The sequence below is a fragment of the Oryzias latipes genome, chromosome 22, assembly GCF_002234675.1.
Source record: "Oryzias latipes chromosome 22, ASM223467v1".
In the NCBI taxonomy this organism is placed as follows: Eukaryota; Metazoa; Chordata; class Actinopteri; order Beloniformes; family Adrianichthyidae; genus Oryzias; species Oryzias latipes.
The window spans coordinates 7166115-7185416 of NC_019880.2; the positions used below are offsets into that span (position 1 = coordinate 7166115).

Genomic DNA, 19302 nt, shown 5'->3' on the forward strand with positions numbered 1-19302 from the left:
AAAGCTCAGGTAATGACATCTAACCACCTCTCACTGGTGGCCTCTCTAAATCCATCATAGCATGACAGTCTGTCATGAACCACAGGCCGCAAATTTGAGCAGAAAAAAAAAAAGTTAGACAGATGTCTGCTGGGAAAGTTTTCCAGGGAATGCCAAAACTTCCACCAAAATAAAAACATTTTTGAACTTAACCAATGACGGAAAAAGTTGTTTTTCCTGCCCTCTAGTCAACATCTTGTTTTACCCTTTGGTTCACACGTTAATTATTTACTTGTAGCCACATTTCTGGTGTTGTTTTTCATAATTAAAATCTTCTTATCCTATGTCAGAAGACACTTGTGTTCTTTTTTTCTCCTATTTCTGTAAAAAACATGTCAAGATTTGACTTATTTCACCTCAAACTCTTTGCATTCAATATCAGCAAAAAAAAAAAAATCAAGATTCATACACTAATGCATATTACACTTCTTTACTGTGCTTAATAATTAATAGCCCATCCCATCTCTCTATGAATATTTACATGCAAAGTGTCCCTGGGAGCCATCCATATGCCAGGGGGAGGGAAACATGTGTGTTTATAGCATTAAACACTCAAATACAGTCAGCAACCCCATTTCGCCTCCAACCATGAAAACACTCACTAAAGCATTGCAAGTATTTTATTTGTTGTTGCACAATGTAACCCATTCAACTGCCATTGAGACGTGGCAAGTCAAATTACAGAGACTCTTTCTGTGCTGAGTTGAAATCCCAGGACACAGCTTGTCTAGTTTCAACACGACGGGATAACTTTTTTTTTTTTGGTTGATTCCAGAGCAGCAACAATGTTCTCTGCATTCGTCCTCCGTGCCAACAAGCCAAAGGTCTTGCTGTCCATGCCGCTGGAATCAGGGTGTCATCAAGCAGATGAAGGATTTACACGACACATCAGATTATTTCACAAAAGCAGGATCATGTAACGCAATGTAGTGGGAAGAAAATGATTCAAACTACTTAAGGAAGTTCATTTGAGACCTTGCACAACTTTCATCAGGAGGAAAATCAAAGTCAAACATTGCATGTGATGAATGATCATGTGGTCGTGCAGCTAATTTGGCTGAGGGCTTGTGCTGCCAAACATTAATACACTGTTCACTTCTAATCCCAGTGACAGACTTTCCTTTATTCCTCCCTTTGTGAACCAGAACCACAGAATAAATGTTGCGACAGAAAAGCCTGAGTGCAAACTGTATACACTTCCAACCTTTGACCTCTGCGAGAGCCTCCGCAGGATGCAGAAACATTGCAAAATCGCTCTTGCATCTTCACAGACACTTTAAAATGCACATAATCTGGTAATGGATGACTCAGATATCTAATACAAATAAACAGGCTTTTACTAATGAACCTGGGCGTGTTTGGTTCTGTTGCTCCTATTGGCCCTATTTACCTGAAAAAGGAAAATTTGGGTGTTGCTGCTTCCCCGCAGGTCCCCCAGCTCTCAGATCTCCTCTGTGTCTCTGGTGTGGATAAGTAATGGCTGCAAAAGCAGCACTGCTCTTTGATATTTCACTCCTCATTTGAATCAGTGGTCGCTTTATTTGACAATGCCAGGTAATTACCCGGGTACCTAGCTTGATCGTGAGAAGGGTGGTGGGAGGGAGGGGCCTGGGCTGTGGGTATGAGATGGGAGATGGAAATGGTGGAAACAAAAACATGAAAAGAAGGCAAGGGGGACAAAGACAAACTACCAGCATTTGTTTTGTTTACCTGCATTGTTTTCTGAAAGAGTTGCAAACAAGGTGGAGTCACAAATAATAGATGCCCTGTTTTTTTAAGCTTATGTTTTTGAGGATGTTTATGATAGCTTTTTTTTTTGTTGTTGTTTTCAATGGCCTGTTTTATGCTGAGAAGAGAGTAAACATGAGGTCAGGCAGCAACAGTTCTAGAAATGAATGTCGGGAGATACACTTGATCCAAATAAAAGCTTTTGTGCCCGAGTTTGGCTCATTTTATTACCTTTGGGTGACAAAGAGAAAACTGCTTCCATGAGGAAAAGAACCAGAAGAACTCAAAAACAGTTAAAGACACATTTTAATGCATTTACAGTAAAGGCACATAACACAAATATTTACATTTAACATGATTCTTCAGTTGCATAATTCTTTGAGCAGTAAACAATTTTATTCTTTTACACATAAAATAAAGTTCTTCCTTGAATAAAGTATTTGAAAAAGACTGAATGTGGGCTCTTATCAATGACGTTTATTGAATGGGAGAGCAGTGTTTACTCCCTTGTGTGACTAGAATTTCAAAATGCAGCCCTCCACGTGAATGCAGCTGCGCTCAGGCTGCGTCTCCTTGCAGGAATCCTGCAGACAACCCAGGCACGGATCTGATGGTGCACTAAAAGATTCTGCCTGCGAAAAAAAAAAAAAAACATGCCTCTCCATGCTCAAATATTCAAGATGAAATTTTAGTGCTAAAACGTTGATGTATATGTTTTTCACTTCTCAAAATCCACAAAAACAAACTTTGGGTTCTAAGACGGAGTTGTTTCAGACATCGACTGTCTCTAAGGGATGTGCAGCCTAAGTCATTAAAGCTTACTATAAATACCGGAGACTGACGACAGGAGACCAGCTAAATATATCTCTTCTTTTCGCCTTGAAGTTTTGTCTCTTTTCCTCACCTTTAATTACATTTTAATAAAGCAGCTTTAATTTGAGCAGATCAAATATAAATATACAGAAAAGTTTGCCTTCACGCATTTCTGCTGTCAGAATGAATGTCTCCTGACACGGAAGTTTTAACGCCGCACGGATTATAAGGACAAACGCGCACGATTGCGCGCGGCTTTTTTCCATCCCCCTCCGTGCGTTTTTCTTTTTCTTTCTTTCTTTTTTTTTACGCTTCGTTCTCATTTGGAAATCACTAAAGATTTGTCAGTTTCTATTCTCCTCTCTGGACAAACAACAGAGGCCACAGATTTGAATTCGATTCAAAGTGGAAGGAGGAATTAAGACAATTTAATAAGGGCTTAAACCGCCGGGATGTTTCTGAAGCGCCTAAAGACATATTTCCTCTGATCAGCCAAGGAGGGTGACTTTATTGGACATGTTTCTATTTCCAAATCCGCATAACAGCCAGCGATGCATGTATTTCCTATAATGTAGATAAGGGAAGAGAGGGTTTGATATGTAATAAAAGGTGGGTCTGTGCTGCCAGTTTAAGCCTCTTAAGCCTGATAAATGATGAGCGACAGAGGCGCAGCAAGAGGGTCACCGCTATTAACTCCTCCGTTTCCCGGCCTCCACTTAAAGTTCTCTCAATTACACGTGGTAATGTGGCAGGATACGGGCCTTGTGAGCTTTGGGTTGTTTAATTGAACTCAAATAACAATAATAATAAAGGGAGGGGGGGGGGGTAAAGAAAACACAGTCATATCTGCACGCGGCCTTAGGCTGCCCCTAAAGCCGCATGTTAGGAGGAAACAGGGGGATTACAGTCGGTGGCGTTACTAACACATGCACACCAGGTATTCTGGGACAAACAGCCAATGCAAGCTCATTAAATCAGCATTTGGTGTAGCCGAGCGGGCGTTAACGACGGGCTCTAATCTCGGCGGTGACCTGCGCAAAGCGTGTCACACAGCAAAGAGTGCGCGCAGAATGAGCAGCAGCACAGCAGCTTTCAGTTAGGAAGGAAAACACTTTGTTGAGTATTTTTTATTTCCCCACCCTCCCTTTTTTAAACATTACTTGTGAAGATAACGTAGACAAATAAAACAGGAAATTAAAAAAAGTAAAATATAAAAAATGTATCGTTCATATTGTTATTATTATTAATTAATTATTATTATTATCATTATTATTACTGACTATAAAAATGATGTAGATCGGGTTTAAGTTTGTATCTTTTTTCCATACTGTATTTAGATTTTTCCATACGTAAAAGCGCATCGTTTACGTCATATGCCTCATTTAATGTCAATTTCAGTTGGGTTCTATTAACAGCAGAAACTGTTTTTATGGATTTTTTAATTTTATTAGCGTTTTTATATTGATTTAGAGACTTTCGCACAGACTTATCAAAGGTTTTTAAAGAGATCTATCGGAGTAAAACTTTTACGTTTAAGAAACATTATTTATCTAATACAGAAATTAATTTACATTTAGTCACGAAAGAAGATTTTTAGCCACATCAGAAATTTCGCTAAAACCAGAAAAGAATATTAAGCAATGAAAGGTATTATTTAGTTACATGTGGCAGTTACAGTCACTGTGCACGGTTAGAATTTAATCTGCTGTGTAAAAGGTACATAATTTTCATCGAATTTTTTTTTTTTTAGAAAATTGCGGCTAGTTTTTAATTAACCGTGTGCTTTATGTGGCTATTTTATGTCTTGTTAGTGTCGTTTTATGCCGTGTGTTGGAGGCCTCGTCTTACATGCGCCGCACTGCCTGGCACGTTTGTACCGCTTTGAACCGCAAGGTGTCACTAGAGGGCCACAGATTGCTCCCTCAGAGCTGCTGTTCCACGCTGTGCTGGCCTCCCCTCTTCCACTCTGTGCCTGTCTCCCCCCTCCTTTTACTAACCCTCTGACACTAAACTCTGAGAATCGGTGGAGGGGAAAATGAGGCTTTGGAGCTGAAGAATTTACAGTTAGTCGCGAAACTTTTACAAGTATTTGAGTTGTTCAGTCCACTTTCTGGAACCTTATAGTCACGTTTGAATCCGGGGGTCAGAAGAAGTTCAAATTCAACGAACTGATGTCATGTTTGTGAGGAAAATAGATTAGTTGTCTGACACTATTTTTAAAAAGTAAAGTAGTATGAAATATTATTTAAAATAAAATATGCAAGTGGTTTTATTATTTATCTCACGCGTAAAACCAGAACATTTTGAACCCTTAGTAAAAAAAAAAACAATAAAAAAACTTTCTGTTAAATGAATTGATAATTATTTTCTCATTTAGGAGCAGAAAGCTAAACTGGCAGCCAGGTTGCCTCTGCACGTCTGTCCTATCTAGGATCCAACCTTATCTCAGCCTCTCTGCATCAGCTTTGCTCATTTACATAATCTCACATACTGAAGAGGGCCAGAGAAGAACAAAGTTACAAACAAGATTAGGGTGATTTTGTTTGTTCCTGCTGTTGAGCGTCAATTGTTTCTCCCGGGGTGTTTAAGACCACTAAGAGGATTTGAAGCTCGTTTCATATCACTGATCTTTTTTGAAGGAATTAAATCAACATTGCATTTCTCTCCATATTTAGCAACAGGCTTGTGCGCGAACAACCTAGCCCTGCAGGGTAGGAGAGGGGGGCAGTGGGACTGGAAGTCCTGCAAAGAATAAACAGAGGAGTGGAAGTTGGAGCTTGCTTGCATGCAGGCGGTCCCGGTTTACCTTTAGGATGTGGCATGCTGCGGATCCTTAGCTTGGTGACTGTCCCAGCAGTGTTTTCATTGACATGGATCCTCTTCAGCCCCCCACCCCACTCCACCCAAACCTCACCTAATGAATCCAAACGCAGCTGGCCGTGTCCCACACGGACACCGAGCGCTTTAACCCTAAACTGACCTCAATTTGACACCACCAGATGAAATTTTACCGCCTGTTAATGCCATCTACTGATTTTTTTCATCTGCGCTAGAGTTGTATGTGCGCACCTGAAAAGAGCCGCGTCGTGAAGTAATATAAAACTACTTGAAAAGTCTAATTGTCTATGAGAGGTGTGCTACTGGAAATGATCTGCCTTGTAAAACGCAGTCAGGTCAGAAGCGGGAGAGTTTGAGTTGGCACACGTTCTGTTTATGAGGAAAAGATCATTTCAATTAACGACTGATGTAATTAGAATATATTTAAAATAAAGAAAAAAACTCCCGAGCCTATATGAAATAATTTACACACAAAAAAACGTTGTTTGGAAACTTTAACCTATTTCGCAACCTAAATATTGTCACTAATTGGCTCGTGTGTTTATAGATTCCGTTAATTACGCACATAAATAGTCGACAAAGGAGATAGCTTTAAATTTTGACACGGTTTTCGTCATTGCCGGAAGTTTTTCAAGGCATGGATGCGTTTCTGTGGAGCTCCACATCGGGCACGCATAATTAGTTTCTTCTATTTTCACACTCCGGGTGTTTCCATCACTCTCCTTCGGGGCAAATCGCATACTTCAGCAATAAAGCCGCAACATACCGATATAATCTAAATATCTAGAACTGCATAAACTTCAAAATTCTCCCAAATTGTTTTATTTACATTAAACTTGGAAAGAAATCAGCTATGCACTCCTTCCTTTGACTGATAAAGAATGCGTCTTAAGCGTAAATCATAAAAAATATGATATTTTTGGTCTAATAATCCATCTTGAAAGCGTTTCATTTTATTGCGCCGTGAAAGAACGCACAGCAAAGCGACGTATGCAGTAAGATTTTTGTTACTTACCCTTGTTGTCCAAAAGAGGAGGGCAGAAAAAGTCAAGCCCAAGCGCACAAATCAAAGAGAACGACAGTATTTAGCTTATGAAAATATAATTCTTCTGAAGCAGAGTCTGCCGGGTTTGCTGTGTTTACAGAGCGCAAGAGAGACTTGGGAGACGCTGAATGCCTTTTCCCTCTCGCACAGCTCTGCTGCTCCTTCCCGGGGTATTGCGCGTTGAAATGTCCACACAGCCGTTTGTCAAACGCTTCAGTCCTGCACTTCCCACCCTCCCCTTCATGCCAACAAACATAACTGTTGTCAAGTTTTCATTTATTAACTCATTTCCCTTTAAAAAGAAAAAAAAACAGTTTTGTAATCGACCCTGAACGCTGCTTAGTATTTAGATTGTTGGAAGAGTTTATTGACCTTCCAACAGTAGCCACAGCCCATCTCCCTGTGCGTGTGTCTGCCTTAATCCTAACCTGTGAATAATTAATTTCCACCATAAAAAATGTCACGGAGCCACAAATGGAGCCTTTATGTAAGAGCCTATCAATACAGCCATGATGGCATATTATCACCGAAAGAGCTAAATATTAAAGGGGGGTAGATGACCTGGTTCTGTTTCGTGCGTAAAAGTGCTCGGGCTCCAAAAAGAACTTCATTGCAATCGATGGCCGAAGCTTTGCTCCTCCTCTAAACTTCAATCTTCTCACATGATTGATGATCTTGGGGAGCTTTGATAATTGACTGCTCTGAGGTAAGGCACGGGTTTCGATCAAGACGCGGATTGGACGAAAGATACATGCAAAATGACTTTCCCCACAAAAGCTTTTTTTCCTCTTGGAAAAGTTCATTTGGGGCTTAGAGGGGTGCTGAGTGCCGTTTAATTTGCTAAACAGACCAGAGTCATAATTAGCAGCGAGATTAGGAGGTATTACTGTGATATTAAGTATGCACGTTGGCTGATAAACACAAAACAGATTTAAAAAAGTAAGCGTCATAGCTGTCTATTAAACACAGATGTGCCATAGTACTTTCTTTAGACTATAGAGAACTTATTTTTGGACAAAAATCAAAATGAAAGATATCTGTTCATTTTGTTTGGTAATCGTTATACGTTTTGGTGCGTAAAAGCTGGATTCTTGTCGTGCGTGTTGCGCTCTAGCTAAATTTTATTTTGTATTAATATTCTATTTCATTATTCATCGATCTGAGCATTTTATTGTTGGTTTTGAATAAACATTCGCAGCCTAAGAATGCACTTTCAACTCTAACCTTTTCTTCTTTCTCTTCAGGACTCTTCCCGTGGAGGCAGAAATTGTGTGGGAGTTGTGTTGCTGTAGCTTTTTTACCCCCAGTGTGGAGTTGAAGCCGTCCCTGCGCCTCGCACATACTCTGCATATCACAAGATTTGGTCTATCCTCTCTCTTCTCTGGAGCTGCTGTAGGACTGGCTATGGCCACCACTACTTCCGGGATCCGTCACTTCATTCGCCCACCGCTCAGCGCTGCGAACTGACTCTGTTTCTATAAGCAAGCTAGCAGCCAACCTGCCAACACTCGCTGACACTCACTCATCTCAGTCTCGCCAGATAGACGAAATACCTACGGGGGGAAGAAAGGAGAGATCCGAATCGCCATCTTCTCATTTCTACTGCTTTCTTCTACTTTTTTTTACGGCGATAATAAAACAAGATAGCGATCTGGAGGCATTAAAGGAGACGCGGACTTGCGGGATGAAATCGGACTAAAAAGATTCGTCCTTCTCTTGAACATCATCACCGACCGTCATTCATTCATTACCTTGACAACCTCTGGCTTTGATTGACAGCTGGAGTGGCAAAAAGCCATGAGACACGACAGTTTAGTTACATGCAGGTTGTTGATGGGCCGATTGTAACCTTCACGTTGGCGCATTTTTTTCTTTTCTTTTTTTTCCGAGGAAAGAGAGTAAAACAAGAAAATTTGCAAAACTCTTCGATGCTACGAAACCAACTGAGCCGCAGAGGCGAATAGGAGAATTCGCAAAGTTGGTTGAGAAGGAATCTTGCCTCTAAATCACTCTCTAACTGGGACTGGGATATTAAATATACGGACATATTCGGGAGTTTATTGGAGCGCAGCCTGATGGCGCAAAGGGTAGGTTTTAAATCTCCAACACTTACCTGTTCAAACCACAATAGGGAGGCCATGGTGTCGCTTCTTCTCCTGTCGGGTGCTGCTGGCAAATTCACAAAGTATTCACTCTCGGAGTCACTTGTATTTTGACGTTTTTGCTGCGCTCTCACTCTTCAAGCGGAGTGACAGGCTTCGGTTTTTACCACCAGCCTCCACCACAGTCGTGGAGCAGCTTCCCGGGGAGACTCCAAACTAATTCGCTCTTTTCACCCTCCAACCTCTGCGAGCAGAGCGGAGCAGCAAAGTTAGAATGTTTCTGGTAAAGACAATCTCTAAAGCTGAGCTTTTCCACCACACTCTCCCGTCCCGTGCTGCGTAAAAAAACTCTTTCAGGCTCTTTTAGTTTCTCCGTTCCGCGTGTTGACAATGAAGTGTCCGGCATTTTTTTTGTACTTTTAGAGAAGTGCGCTCACTTTTCCCTCTAATTTTATTCCCAGTACGATGAGCTGGCTCACTACGGTGGGATGGATGGAGTCCCGACGTCGATGTACGGGGACCCGCACGCTCCCCGACCGCTTCCCCAGGTCCACCACCTGAACCACGGACCGCCGCTGCACGCCAGCCAGCACTACGGAGCCCACGCTCCTCACCCGAACGTTATGCCCACCAGCATGGGCTCTGCTGTCAACGACGTTTTAAAGAGGGATAAAGATCAAATTTATGGGTAAGCTTTTTGCTCGGACTCTACTCTTCCTAAGAGTTTCCTTAAAGTTTGAGGCTTTTGCGTAAAGTTTAGTTTCTCTTCCGCCGTTGCGCTTAACTGGTGTTTTGGTGCAGGATTGACCGCAATTTGAAGCTCTATTGTTGGTTAGGGGAGTTTTGTTGATGTGTAATTTTACACTCATTGTATAAGGCATCGTGAAGCCTGCAGTAAGTAAGAGTATGAGCCTTGAGCTTGTAAAATAATATGGGAGCTCACTGTCCTAAAGTCAGGGACTGCACGGAATTACAGCAAACACGTTTAACTCGCATAAAAAGGCAACGCACGCTTTTTAAAAACTGAATTTAACCCTGAAAAAAATAATAAAAAGGCAAAAACTAAAAACACTTCCAATAACTCCTGTTCTTCTGTTATATTTGTGAAGGGAATTTGGAGATACACACTCACACACGTAGAAGGATTACGTTCCGACTCAAGTCCACTTTTTATAAGACTATTTTCAAGCACAGAAAGAGACCGCCTGCTCTTCTGGATGAGTGAAAAGTCAAGATATGATTACAGCTGTCGCGCACTAATACGCACACAGAAAGTGCTATAATCCACAGATATAATCTGCGTGGAGTTAATCCCGCTTTTCTCTCCCTAACTGTTTATATTTATGGGAAATATTCCCGCAATCATTTATTCAATATTATAGAAAAAAGGCACAAAAGTTGGTTCTCTGGAGTTTCTATTTAATGCCGATTTTTTTCTGGAATTATTAAAAATAAAATGTGATATTTTGAGAAATTAAGAGAATAAAAAAAAAAAAAAAACGTTTTCTCAATGTCATTGGAGTGAGTCAAAGCTATGGGCCTTTCTATAGTAAAGACTACTCGTAAATTAGCAGTTTAACAGTTCATTGTGAGCGTTTGGTGTATTTTCACTGAAAGTATAATTTTACACATTCCCGCGATGTCTTTCGGCGGTGCCAGTTTGCTGTTTTGCATGAGTTTGTAGACTTGGTCGGTTTTTTCCTCTCGTTTGCACTACAAAAAATGTCAGTCTAAAATAGGCGACTATTCGAAAAAAAACACAGAAAAATAATTTTTATCTAAATATTTTTATATTTTCTTAGTATAAAAATTCAAAACAGTTAAATTGTTTTTAAATATGGCAACCAGGTGTTTTAATTGTGATTTTTACGCACGACTTGTAGCACGACCGTTAAGGAAAAGTGCCAAAAAATAGAAATAAAAAAAATTAAGCAAAGCAAATATCCCAAAAATTGAGAATTGTGAAAATAAAATTCTGTGGTCGCGCCGTCTGATTACATTTTTGGAGAGAAGTAGAGAGTTTAAGACGCGGGAAGCGGGCGCTCGTGCAGGGTGACATCTTTTACAGTGGGCTTTGTGGAGTCGGTGTGCTGCTTGAACTCAAGCTGTGTTTCTCCTCTTGCAGTCACCCTTTATTCCCACTGCTCGCACTGGTTTTTGAGAAGTGCGAGTTGGCGACGTGTACTCCGAGGGAGCCGGGCGTAGCAGGCGGCGACGTCTGCTCCTCAGACTCATTCAATGAAGACATTGCAGTCTTTGCCAAACAGGTTAATTCTGCAAAATGGAGAAAATAAATGTTGTTAAGCATGTGTCACTTTTCTTCTCTCTTCTTATAGCAGTCAAACATATATGTCTTGTTTATTTTCTTGTATATTTCTCCAAATATAATATTTTATTCTAAAAGTCAAAAAGGCTGCATTATTGACATGACAAACTAACTTTGACATTTGGTGTATCATTTTAGGTTCGAGCAGAAAAACCTTTATTTTCATCAAATCCAGAGTTGGACAATTTGGTAAGGCATTTCTCCGATTCCTAAATCGCGTCTTTGCGCACATATGTTGAACGTGTCCACAGCTTTACGCAGTCCACTGAAGTTCCTAGTGACTTCACTTCCAGAAATATGGGATTTAATTCTGTATTTCGCCTTGTGATCTTCCTGTCTGTAAATTCATAACCGCAATCATGTAATTATTGCAAAACATCCTCCCGCTTTGTCACATTAATTTTGCGTCTTTTCTTCTCTTTCTTTCAGATGATACAAGCCATACAAGTATTAAGGTTTCACCTCTTGGAACTAGAAAAGGTAAATTTCAATTGAATAATTATTATCATTATTTTTAAAATGACACTACAGCTAACTAAATAAAATAAAGTAAAATGGCGGAAATATTATGGTAGAATTGTATTTATTTAGAGTTGCGGCGCGTCTTTGCGTGCGTTGAACATTGATATTGATCCTTAGATTTAGTTGCAGTTGCTCATTATCCCTCCAGATCATGGCACGTTGTTTATTTTTGTCGTTCAACTTGTTGCTCTGGTCTCAGGAGAATAATAGCACAGCACCAGTTTCCCTATTGTGTCCTGCCGGCGATAACGCTGCATAACTGGGACTTGTTCTTAGACCGCCACAAGTGTTTCCTGCATCCTAAACAGTTTTCTCCTTTTAGCTTTTTCTCGTCTTTACTTTGTATCAACAGAATTTTTATTCTTCTCAGGTGCACGAGCTTTGCGACAATTTTTGCCACCGGTACATCAGCTGTTTGAAAGGAAAAATGCCAATAGATCTAGTCATTGATGAACGAGATGGCAGCTCAAAGTCAGACCATGAAGAACTTTCAGGATCATCGACTAATCTCGCAGATCACGTGAGTAACACACAGCTGCATAATGTTTAAAAATTGTGATGCGCCTGTTTTGCTTGCGTCTAATTCCTTTGCTGACGGCAGGGCACAAGTGGGCACTTAGGTCTTTAGTTCTGCATGAAACTGGGCATTCTTTCTCAATAATCCACTTTTTTGATATTCATTCCAAAGCCAACTTTTGGGGCAGCTCTGCGCCTCGGCGCAGCGTGATCCCGCTGTGCCGTCTGTAAACAGAGCGTGCACTCTTCTGCAAGGAAGATCTGCCGATCGATGTTCTAAGGTCAAAAGCTATATGTGATACAATGGAGCACGTTATTGTTTTAGCCCTTTGATTTGGAGCAGTCATGTGTGCATAATGCGTGCGTGCTCGCCTGTATGCTGGAGGTTTGAGGGGGAGTGTGCGCGCGCGTAACAGACGGCGCGCCAGTTCGTATATGTGAATCGGTCCAAATTACGCAGCATTGCACGCTCGAAGAGAAAAAAAAGTGAGGCAATTATCTGTACGCAGGTTTTACGTTAAAGCAGGGTATCAGCGGTATAAGCTTTAGCTTTAGGCCAATATTTAAAAAGAAAAGGGCTTTTTTATGTAGGGGCTGTGGGAGCTGGATGTGGCCTGTGCGTAAAGCTGTGGATTTTTGCAGCAGAGGTGGAGAAAGTGGTAGCCTGCTGAAAGAGATCTCAGAGCTAAAGGCTTACCATCAATGTCAAGTTCACAAGGAATATGACGGTTCGTCTGGAGACCTTCCATTGCTGTTGATGTTAATGTGTCTAATTGTTTCGTATTGATTGCCGTGTGGTTTGCCCGTGCAGTTGCTTTCTCCTTTGCTCCCCCGTTTTATGGCCGCAGGCTCCATAACGCTGAATTCAATTATATGCACCTGAAGTACAGTAGCTTTAAATTGAAGATCGATTCTTCAGTTTAAATCGCGCATTTTTGGCGCAATAAGCAGGGTCTCCTTCTGTTGTGTGCACAGAGCAGACAGCATGTATTCAGCTGGATTTCTATGGCTGCATCTTGCATGCTTGTGACAAAATGTATCAGAAGGAGGAAAATTGAGAGGCCACTGCAACAAAGTGGCTAGTTAATAGTGCAACACAAGGCCAAGCCTATTAGGAATTAAATCAGATTTAAGTGTTATGCAAAGTCTCTGCACTGCATCTGTTAAGTCTGGCTAAAGGCCTAAAATCAGTGGATTCCCTGAGAGCCCGACGCCTGAACGGGGCCAGAGTTGCGCGCAGCACCGGGAGAAGTGGGTGAGGATTCCACCGTGTTGGTGTCAGAAACAGTCCAAAACGGCAACAATTGTGATCCTGCAACACAAGTGTAGAAATGAGGCATGCTGTTGTTTATATTGCGGAGATTAGATAAACTGGCCTGTTTAGCTTCCTGGCAGATGGTGTGATACTCAAGCCAATTTCCGATGGAGCCTCCAATGCTCCAACCAGCTTTTGCCACCGTTCCATTTGTAAGAAATAGTCTAATAATTAAAAAATTAAATATGCTAATAAAGCAAATGAGGAGCAGCCATAAACAATAGCAGTCTGCATGACAGGTTATTTATCTTGGAGTCGTTTGGAGTGACCACCTCATTAGGCATTTAAGGTCTGAGGGATTTATTTTACTTTTGTGGCCCTGCTGAACTTTTTATTACTGCTGAACTGAATTTCTCCTAAAGCAGAAGATAGTTTTTCTGTTGATGGTTTCTGTTAGGGGGGATTTTTTTTAAATAAGGGCTGCATTTTCTATGAGAACGTGAACACTGTAGAGCAATAATAATGTTTGAAAAATAAAGAAAACACAGCACAGTGTGTGAGAGAGCCTGCATGAAGCTGACAGTTAAGCAGGATTTATTTTTTTGGAAACCAAACTGTTCAGGTTAATTGTGTACACTAAGCAAATCAGCACTAATTAGAACTTAAATAGTTCCGGCTGGATTATTGTTAACATTTTTTGCATCTATTCTCTGGATTTCTTTTTTATCTGTTTATTTCTGTCCTTGTCTTATTGAGAAAAGGAAGGCAGCCTCATAGTTAGATATGCTAATTTATTTAGTTAGAATCTCTCACGTCCATTTTTCTTTGCTTTGATATGCATTTTTAATACGTAGCCCCGGGCTACATCTCATTTGGAGAAAGTTGGTTTTTCTGGAGATGATGAGGCTTTTCACTGAAGAGGAGGAGGCAGCCGTTGAGCTCGTTTTTATGTATGCACCCCTTCCTTTTTTATTTTTTCCACATCCTTTCCCTTTTCCCTCCTCTCCCCTCCTTGTACCTGACGGTGGAGAATAATAAGCACAGTTTTATTTACACTTGAATGCAGCACTGTCTTGGTGATGATTGGATTATGGTATAGTGAGAGCAGGATGAGGCCTTGCTGACACTGTTGATTTCCCTCATTCGCTGGCGGTGACTATCTCAACCATGTAGCCCACCCATGGCTTCCTATCTTATTGCCCCTCCTCACATCAGCTTCATCCTATTTAAATGGAGGGAAAAAGTACGTGGGATTACACACAAAGAGTGATGGGGAAAATACACAGAGCTGTGTAGTTTCCTAAATGGCGGGCGTGCGTGCTTGTCAACCGTTTGCTCTCTTGTCTTTTAATTAATGAATAAAATTTCTGTCTCCTCTGCGCTACATCCAATTAGGGAGACAAATACAATTAACAGTGTCTGGGTATTATCTGTTTTAAAGAATTAGCCTTTGTGTCTCCTTGCTTCATTGTGCCACTCTTTCAGTAAGTCTTGAATATTAGCAGATGCATTTTCATTTCTTCTATATCTACATTGAGTTCCAGATTAGAAATTTTGCAGGATTTGCAGGCTCCAGTGATTTGTTTTTGATAGATCTCCTCTGGGAGTTCCTAGTTCCCATCCTTGTGGTGTAGGTTTTCTTAAAGCTGCATGACTGGAAAAAGGAAACAAGCTCTTTTCTGTTTGTATTTGAATCTGTGTTGCAGGTTGCAAGTGGTGCACCATGTGTACAGTCAAATGCAGTGGCATTGCACATTTAGTCAAAATAAGTTAATCTTGAGAGGTGATCTAGCATGTAAGAGTGGAGATGGGTCTTCTGTAATGTTCTGTCCTGTCTCTATACGTCACTGTGTGTAGCGCAGCCCTCTGTTTGTGGTCAGCGAGCCCTCAGGCCGAGCTGGCCTACTGAACCGTGGAGTTTCTCAGTTTTTCAGGTGTTCTAACTCGGCTCGCTTTGTTCTCTCAAGGGAGCGACTGCGTTTGGACCTCATGAAAACACTGCATTGTTGACTTGGGCCGCTCTCTCTGTTCCACATGATCGTTTTGCAGTGTTTGGATGTCTGCTCTTACATTTCCGTTTTGATTAGCATTCAGAGGCGAAGCCCTTTTGGCAGACGTAACCAATCATCACCGCTGAGGCTCATGAAAGGCCACGCTCACTTGTTGCACGTCCCTAACTCTACTTTACTTATGGCTGCAGATAATAATTCTTCATTCATAAATTCTTTACAAACATTATTTTAGAGTAATTTGTTACAAAGAGGAAATGAGTGCAAAAACTATCCCTATTTTTCCATCATACTTACACTGACATTTACATGTCATTTCATATTTCAGTGTCATTCTGACCAAGGTTTGCCAAAACCACGAGTCATTACTTTCAGTATACTTTGACACCTTCTTCGTTTGCCGTGTTTGCACGCATTACATGACCCGTCAACAAAAAGAAAGTTAATTCCTGCCTTGGAGAAAGTTTTCAGACTCAACTGCAATCAATTTATCCTTCTTGTCTGTTAAACATGATGCGGTGAAATATTAGCAGCTAAATGAAGGAGTGTTTATACTCTGGGTAATTGACGGTGTTGTAAACACTCAGGTGCTCAATAAAAGTGCACCTACACTTCTCCAGAGCAACTGTGTATAATTATGAGCTCAAGCCCACAAAAACGTGCACAGAGCCTTTTCCCTTCTTGCTCTCTTTGTGCCATGCAGCAAGATATGTCTTGAATTGTCAGCTTGCCTTATGATTTAAGGTCCTGTGTGTGTTCTTTTGGCGCGTCAGCGATTCGGTGCATGTTCAGCACGGGATCTCTGTGGCTGCTCCTTACACACATAGACACACACACACACACACATGGACACACACGCACGCACACACACACACACAGGGTTAGTCATTCTTAGCCTAAGCTTTCGCGGCTGCAAACGCAGACAGATTTCTTCGCTTCCCTGCAGGTTTCAAGGGAATTTGAGGGAAATTCAATGATGCTGCTAAATCAATTTTATTTGAAATTCCTAGGGATGTAGGCAGAGTGCAGTGAAGGAGGTGAGATTGTGCCAGGCAGGTGTTTGTAAATGAGAAACAGGGGACAGGAGTAAAAGAGACAGCAGTATTCTCCTGCTCTCCTGTGGCCTGGTTGCACTACCTGCTCTCCTTCCCATATTGTTTCCTGCTTTTATATTAATTACAGCGTGTATTATCAGCCACCACTTGCTAACCCCAGCAAATAGAAAAGACTGCCCTTGGAGACCATACTTCTTTTGTATTTTCCTCTCTATCTGGTCTTCTGGTGTACGTTTGTGCATGTTGCCATCGGCACGTATGTCTATTTGCTTGCAAGCCTTCTGCGCCTCCTCCTTCTGGTAACACTGCTCTTTAAGACAATTAGTGAAGAGCATGGAGTGAACCATGTTTGACTCCTAATTATGCTCAGCTTCAGGGAATAGTCACATGGGCTATAGGGCCTTTATTCCCCCCTATTTCTCTTTTAGGATTCCATGTGTAGGTGTAAGAAGACTGTTTGGGTGACACGATTTGTTTTTTTGCTACTTGTTTGAACTTTATCAGACCCACAGGGGTTGTGACAAAATGCTTGCGTGTGTTTGTGTTGCGGGGTTTTTGATGATGCACCCGCTGCAGCTCACAGAGGCCCTCTAAATTATTCATGGGGAGGAACGGCTGTTGCTTTTGTCGCTTTTGTGTACTGTGGAAAGTTAACAGTGTTGTTTTGATATTTTGCTGCCTTGTTTCATAGGCGAGGTCATGAATGAACATCGACTTACAAGTTTTATAAAGAAAAACGTGCGCTCAGATCACAGCATTACCTGTAATACTCTTCTTATTATCATATTGAATAAAGTACTGCGGTAGTCTTTTGGCTCTTTAACAGCCAAGCTAACAAATCTCTATATACAGACGTACAGGCACATTAAATCCGCAGGATAGCAAATCACAGCAAAATATCATTCCCATTCACACCATTAGCTGAGGTGTCTTTGAATTTAATTTAGTGCCAGGGCCATTAAAAATGACACATTACTCTGCAATGATAGCTAAATTAAGTCCCATCGATTCTGCTGTTGCATTAAAACCATGCCTCTGCTGCAGCTGGTGAGACAGAAAAAGGGAGCAAGCCTGAGTGAGAGCAGCAAGCATCATTCCTGAAGAATGATCTGTCTTTTGCCTTGCCGGCACTCAGTGTCTCATTGTGGGCACGTCGAACCCGGTGATTTTCTTCTCCTGGAACAACAACAGCTCGGTCTGAGAGTACACAGTCTAGCTCTGCTTGAATGCATAATGCACTCTGGGAGTTTGGGATTTTTATCTCCCTTTCTTCCTCTCCTCCATGTTGCGTATGACAAAGACAAGGGGATTGATGGGCTTTTCCAACATTAGTGGTTTTTACTCAGCCTGTGCTGTGTTGAGAATAACAGAAAATTACTGTAACAACAGACCTAGTTCCCACGTGTTGATCAGTGGCCCAGGGAGTGAACACATTGCAATCAACTGTGCCTTTGAGTGCAAGGACACTTTTCTTTCGGCTCACTCTGGAGGGCTGAAACCCACGCACAGGCTATTGTTCGGCATGTCTTCTTACCCCTCTTTTGAGTAATTCTCCAAGCTCTTTATCTGATTGCCATCCGGTGAACAGCTGACGCTGAGAGGGCCTGGAGTGGTGCAGAGGGTCTGAAGGGTCCTGTGTGTTTCTGTCTGCTGTTTTCAGCTCTAAGCTGTTTGAGAAAACAGCCGGCCTTCCTTTAAAAAACTTAGCAGATAAAAGGGCCTCGCTCACAGGCACGGCAGCAGCCTCGCCTCCACAGCAGAACAAGCAGGAGCACATCAGGACTGTGGACCCAAGGGAGCTTGGCAGCAGCTTGTATTGTAGCCTTTATTTCCTGAGAACTTCCATTACTCCCCAGGATCTATCCTGTGTCTTTCTCCAGTACAACTCACTCTGACTGGAGTACCAAGGCAGGCAGGCAGGAACGTTCGTCTTTGACTGAATTGAAGTTGGACAAAATGGTAAAAATGATCCGTGTCTTGGAATGCTTTTTGGCGTGTACATTTTCACTTGACTTTTGCATATATGTGTGTTTATGTGTGTTTGAGGAAGAAAATACACACAGTGGGAACTGAGAAGTGGGTTGAGGTTTTGGGAAGCCTTGGTACAGACTTGTGTTTGTTTGACTTGGGTTCTGCTCAAGGGAACACTTCTTCCCGGCTGCAGACAACGTTGGGCTGACGTTTGCCAACATTTTGTCATCATTCTCAGGTGACACTTAAAAATAGGAGAAAGCTTGTTGGGCTGCGTGATCTGTGCGGCTGGATCAGTCCTGTGTGCCTTCGATTTAGCCTGTGAGCTTAAGTGTAGTAAATGACGTGATCAGTCTGTCCTTCTTTTGCCTCAATGGCAGAGGAAATTCCACCTCTAGCCTGACTTCATGTGGCACTGATAAAGCCTTTCCTGTACAGTAGAAAATCCTGTTACTGCGTATGTTCTGTCAGGGCATGACTGGGAAGAAGGGGAAGAGGAAGAAAAAAAGCAGGAGGAAAGAAAGCTACTTTAAAGCAATGCTTTTGTTTATGGATTTATTTCAGAAGTTAGCCAAAAGAAAAAGTTATTTCTTTGTCAGAAAGCATTTGTATACATAAAATGAGTGCATGCACTCTTAGTTCTAATATTTCATTAACGTGTGCGTCTCTGCAAGCCCCTGTGCGTGTGCATGTCAGTGTGGGAGTGCACACATTTTTGGCAGATTAGTAGGAGAATCACTGTCATATCTTATTTTAATTTCTGACAGCGGTAATGATTAATGGCAGCTGTGGTGTGTTTGGACTTTTTACCTCTATATTTCCAAGTTGACACGGAAGTCTCAATTGGTTCTGGTATGAATGAACTCCACTGGGCTGTGCCATATGTGTTTAGACGATTACTCACAAGTGCTCCACTCGCAGTTCTCAAAATCAGCTGCCACATTAACAGTGCTGCGTTTTGCTCTACTGCATTAATGAAACCTTCTGATTAAAGTGCTTTGACTTATAGCCAACTGCATTAGAGCAATACTTTCTTTCTATTCATGTATGATTATCAGACCTTCTTTGATTGTCTGAAGCAGA

General features: G+C 41.6%; 1 protein-coding gene and 1 long non-coding RNA gene across 9 annotated transcripts in view; one reads left to right on the forward strand and one right to left on the reverse strand.

Moving 5' to 3' along the window:
* Nucleotides 1-790: 790 nt before the first annotated feature.
* On the reverse strand, nucleotides 791-6578 carry LOC105356905. The gene is made up of 2 exons (XR_910956.3): nucleotides 6434-6578; nucleotides 791-2399 (listed from the first exon to the last, which is right to left on the reverse strand). It is a non-coding gene; the product is annotated as an uncharacterized LOC105356905 (long non-coding RNA).
* Nucleotides 6579-7252: 674 nt separating this feature from the next.
* meis2 (Meis homeobox 2) overlaps nucleotides 7253-19302 on the forward strand; it is a 75155-nt gene continuing 63105 nt past the window's right edge. For 2 of the 8 annotated variants that reach the window (XM_011490232.3, XM_011490236.2), the window contains exons 1-7: nucleotides 7272-7402; nucleotides 7708-8550; nucleotides 9027-9253; nucleotides 10691-10832; nucleotides 11030-11080; nucleotides 11321-11371; nucleotides 11784-11933. In XM_011490232.3, the coding sequence (XP_011488534.1) occupies nucleotides 8539-8550; nucleotides 9027-9253; nucleotides 10691-10832; nucleotides 11030-11080; nucleotides 11321-11371; nucleotides 11784-11933 (633 nt within the window). In that variant the 5' untranslated portion in view covers nucleotides 7272-7402; nucleotides 7708-8538. Of the gene's footprint in view, nucleotides 7403-7656; nucleotides 8551-8586; nucleotides 8849-9026; nucleotides 9254-10690; nucleotides 10833-11029; nucleotides 11081-11320; nucleotides 11372-11783; nucleotides 11934-19302 lie in introns of those variants that run through there. The other 6 variants (XM_020713483.1, XM_011490233.3, XM_011490235.3 and 3 more) reach the window with 6 other exon arrangements.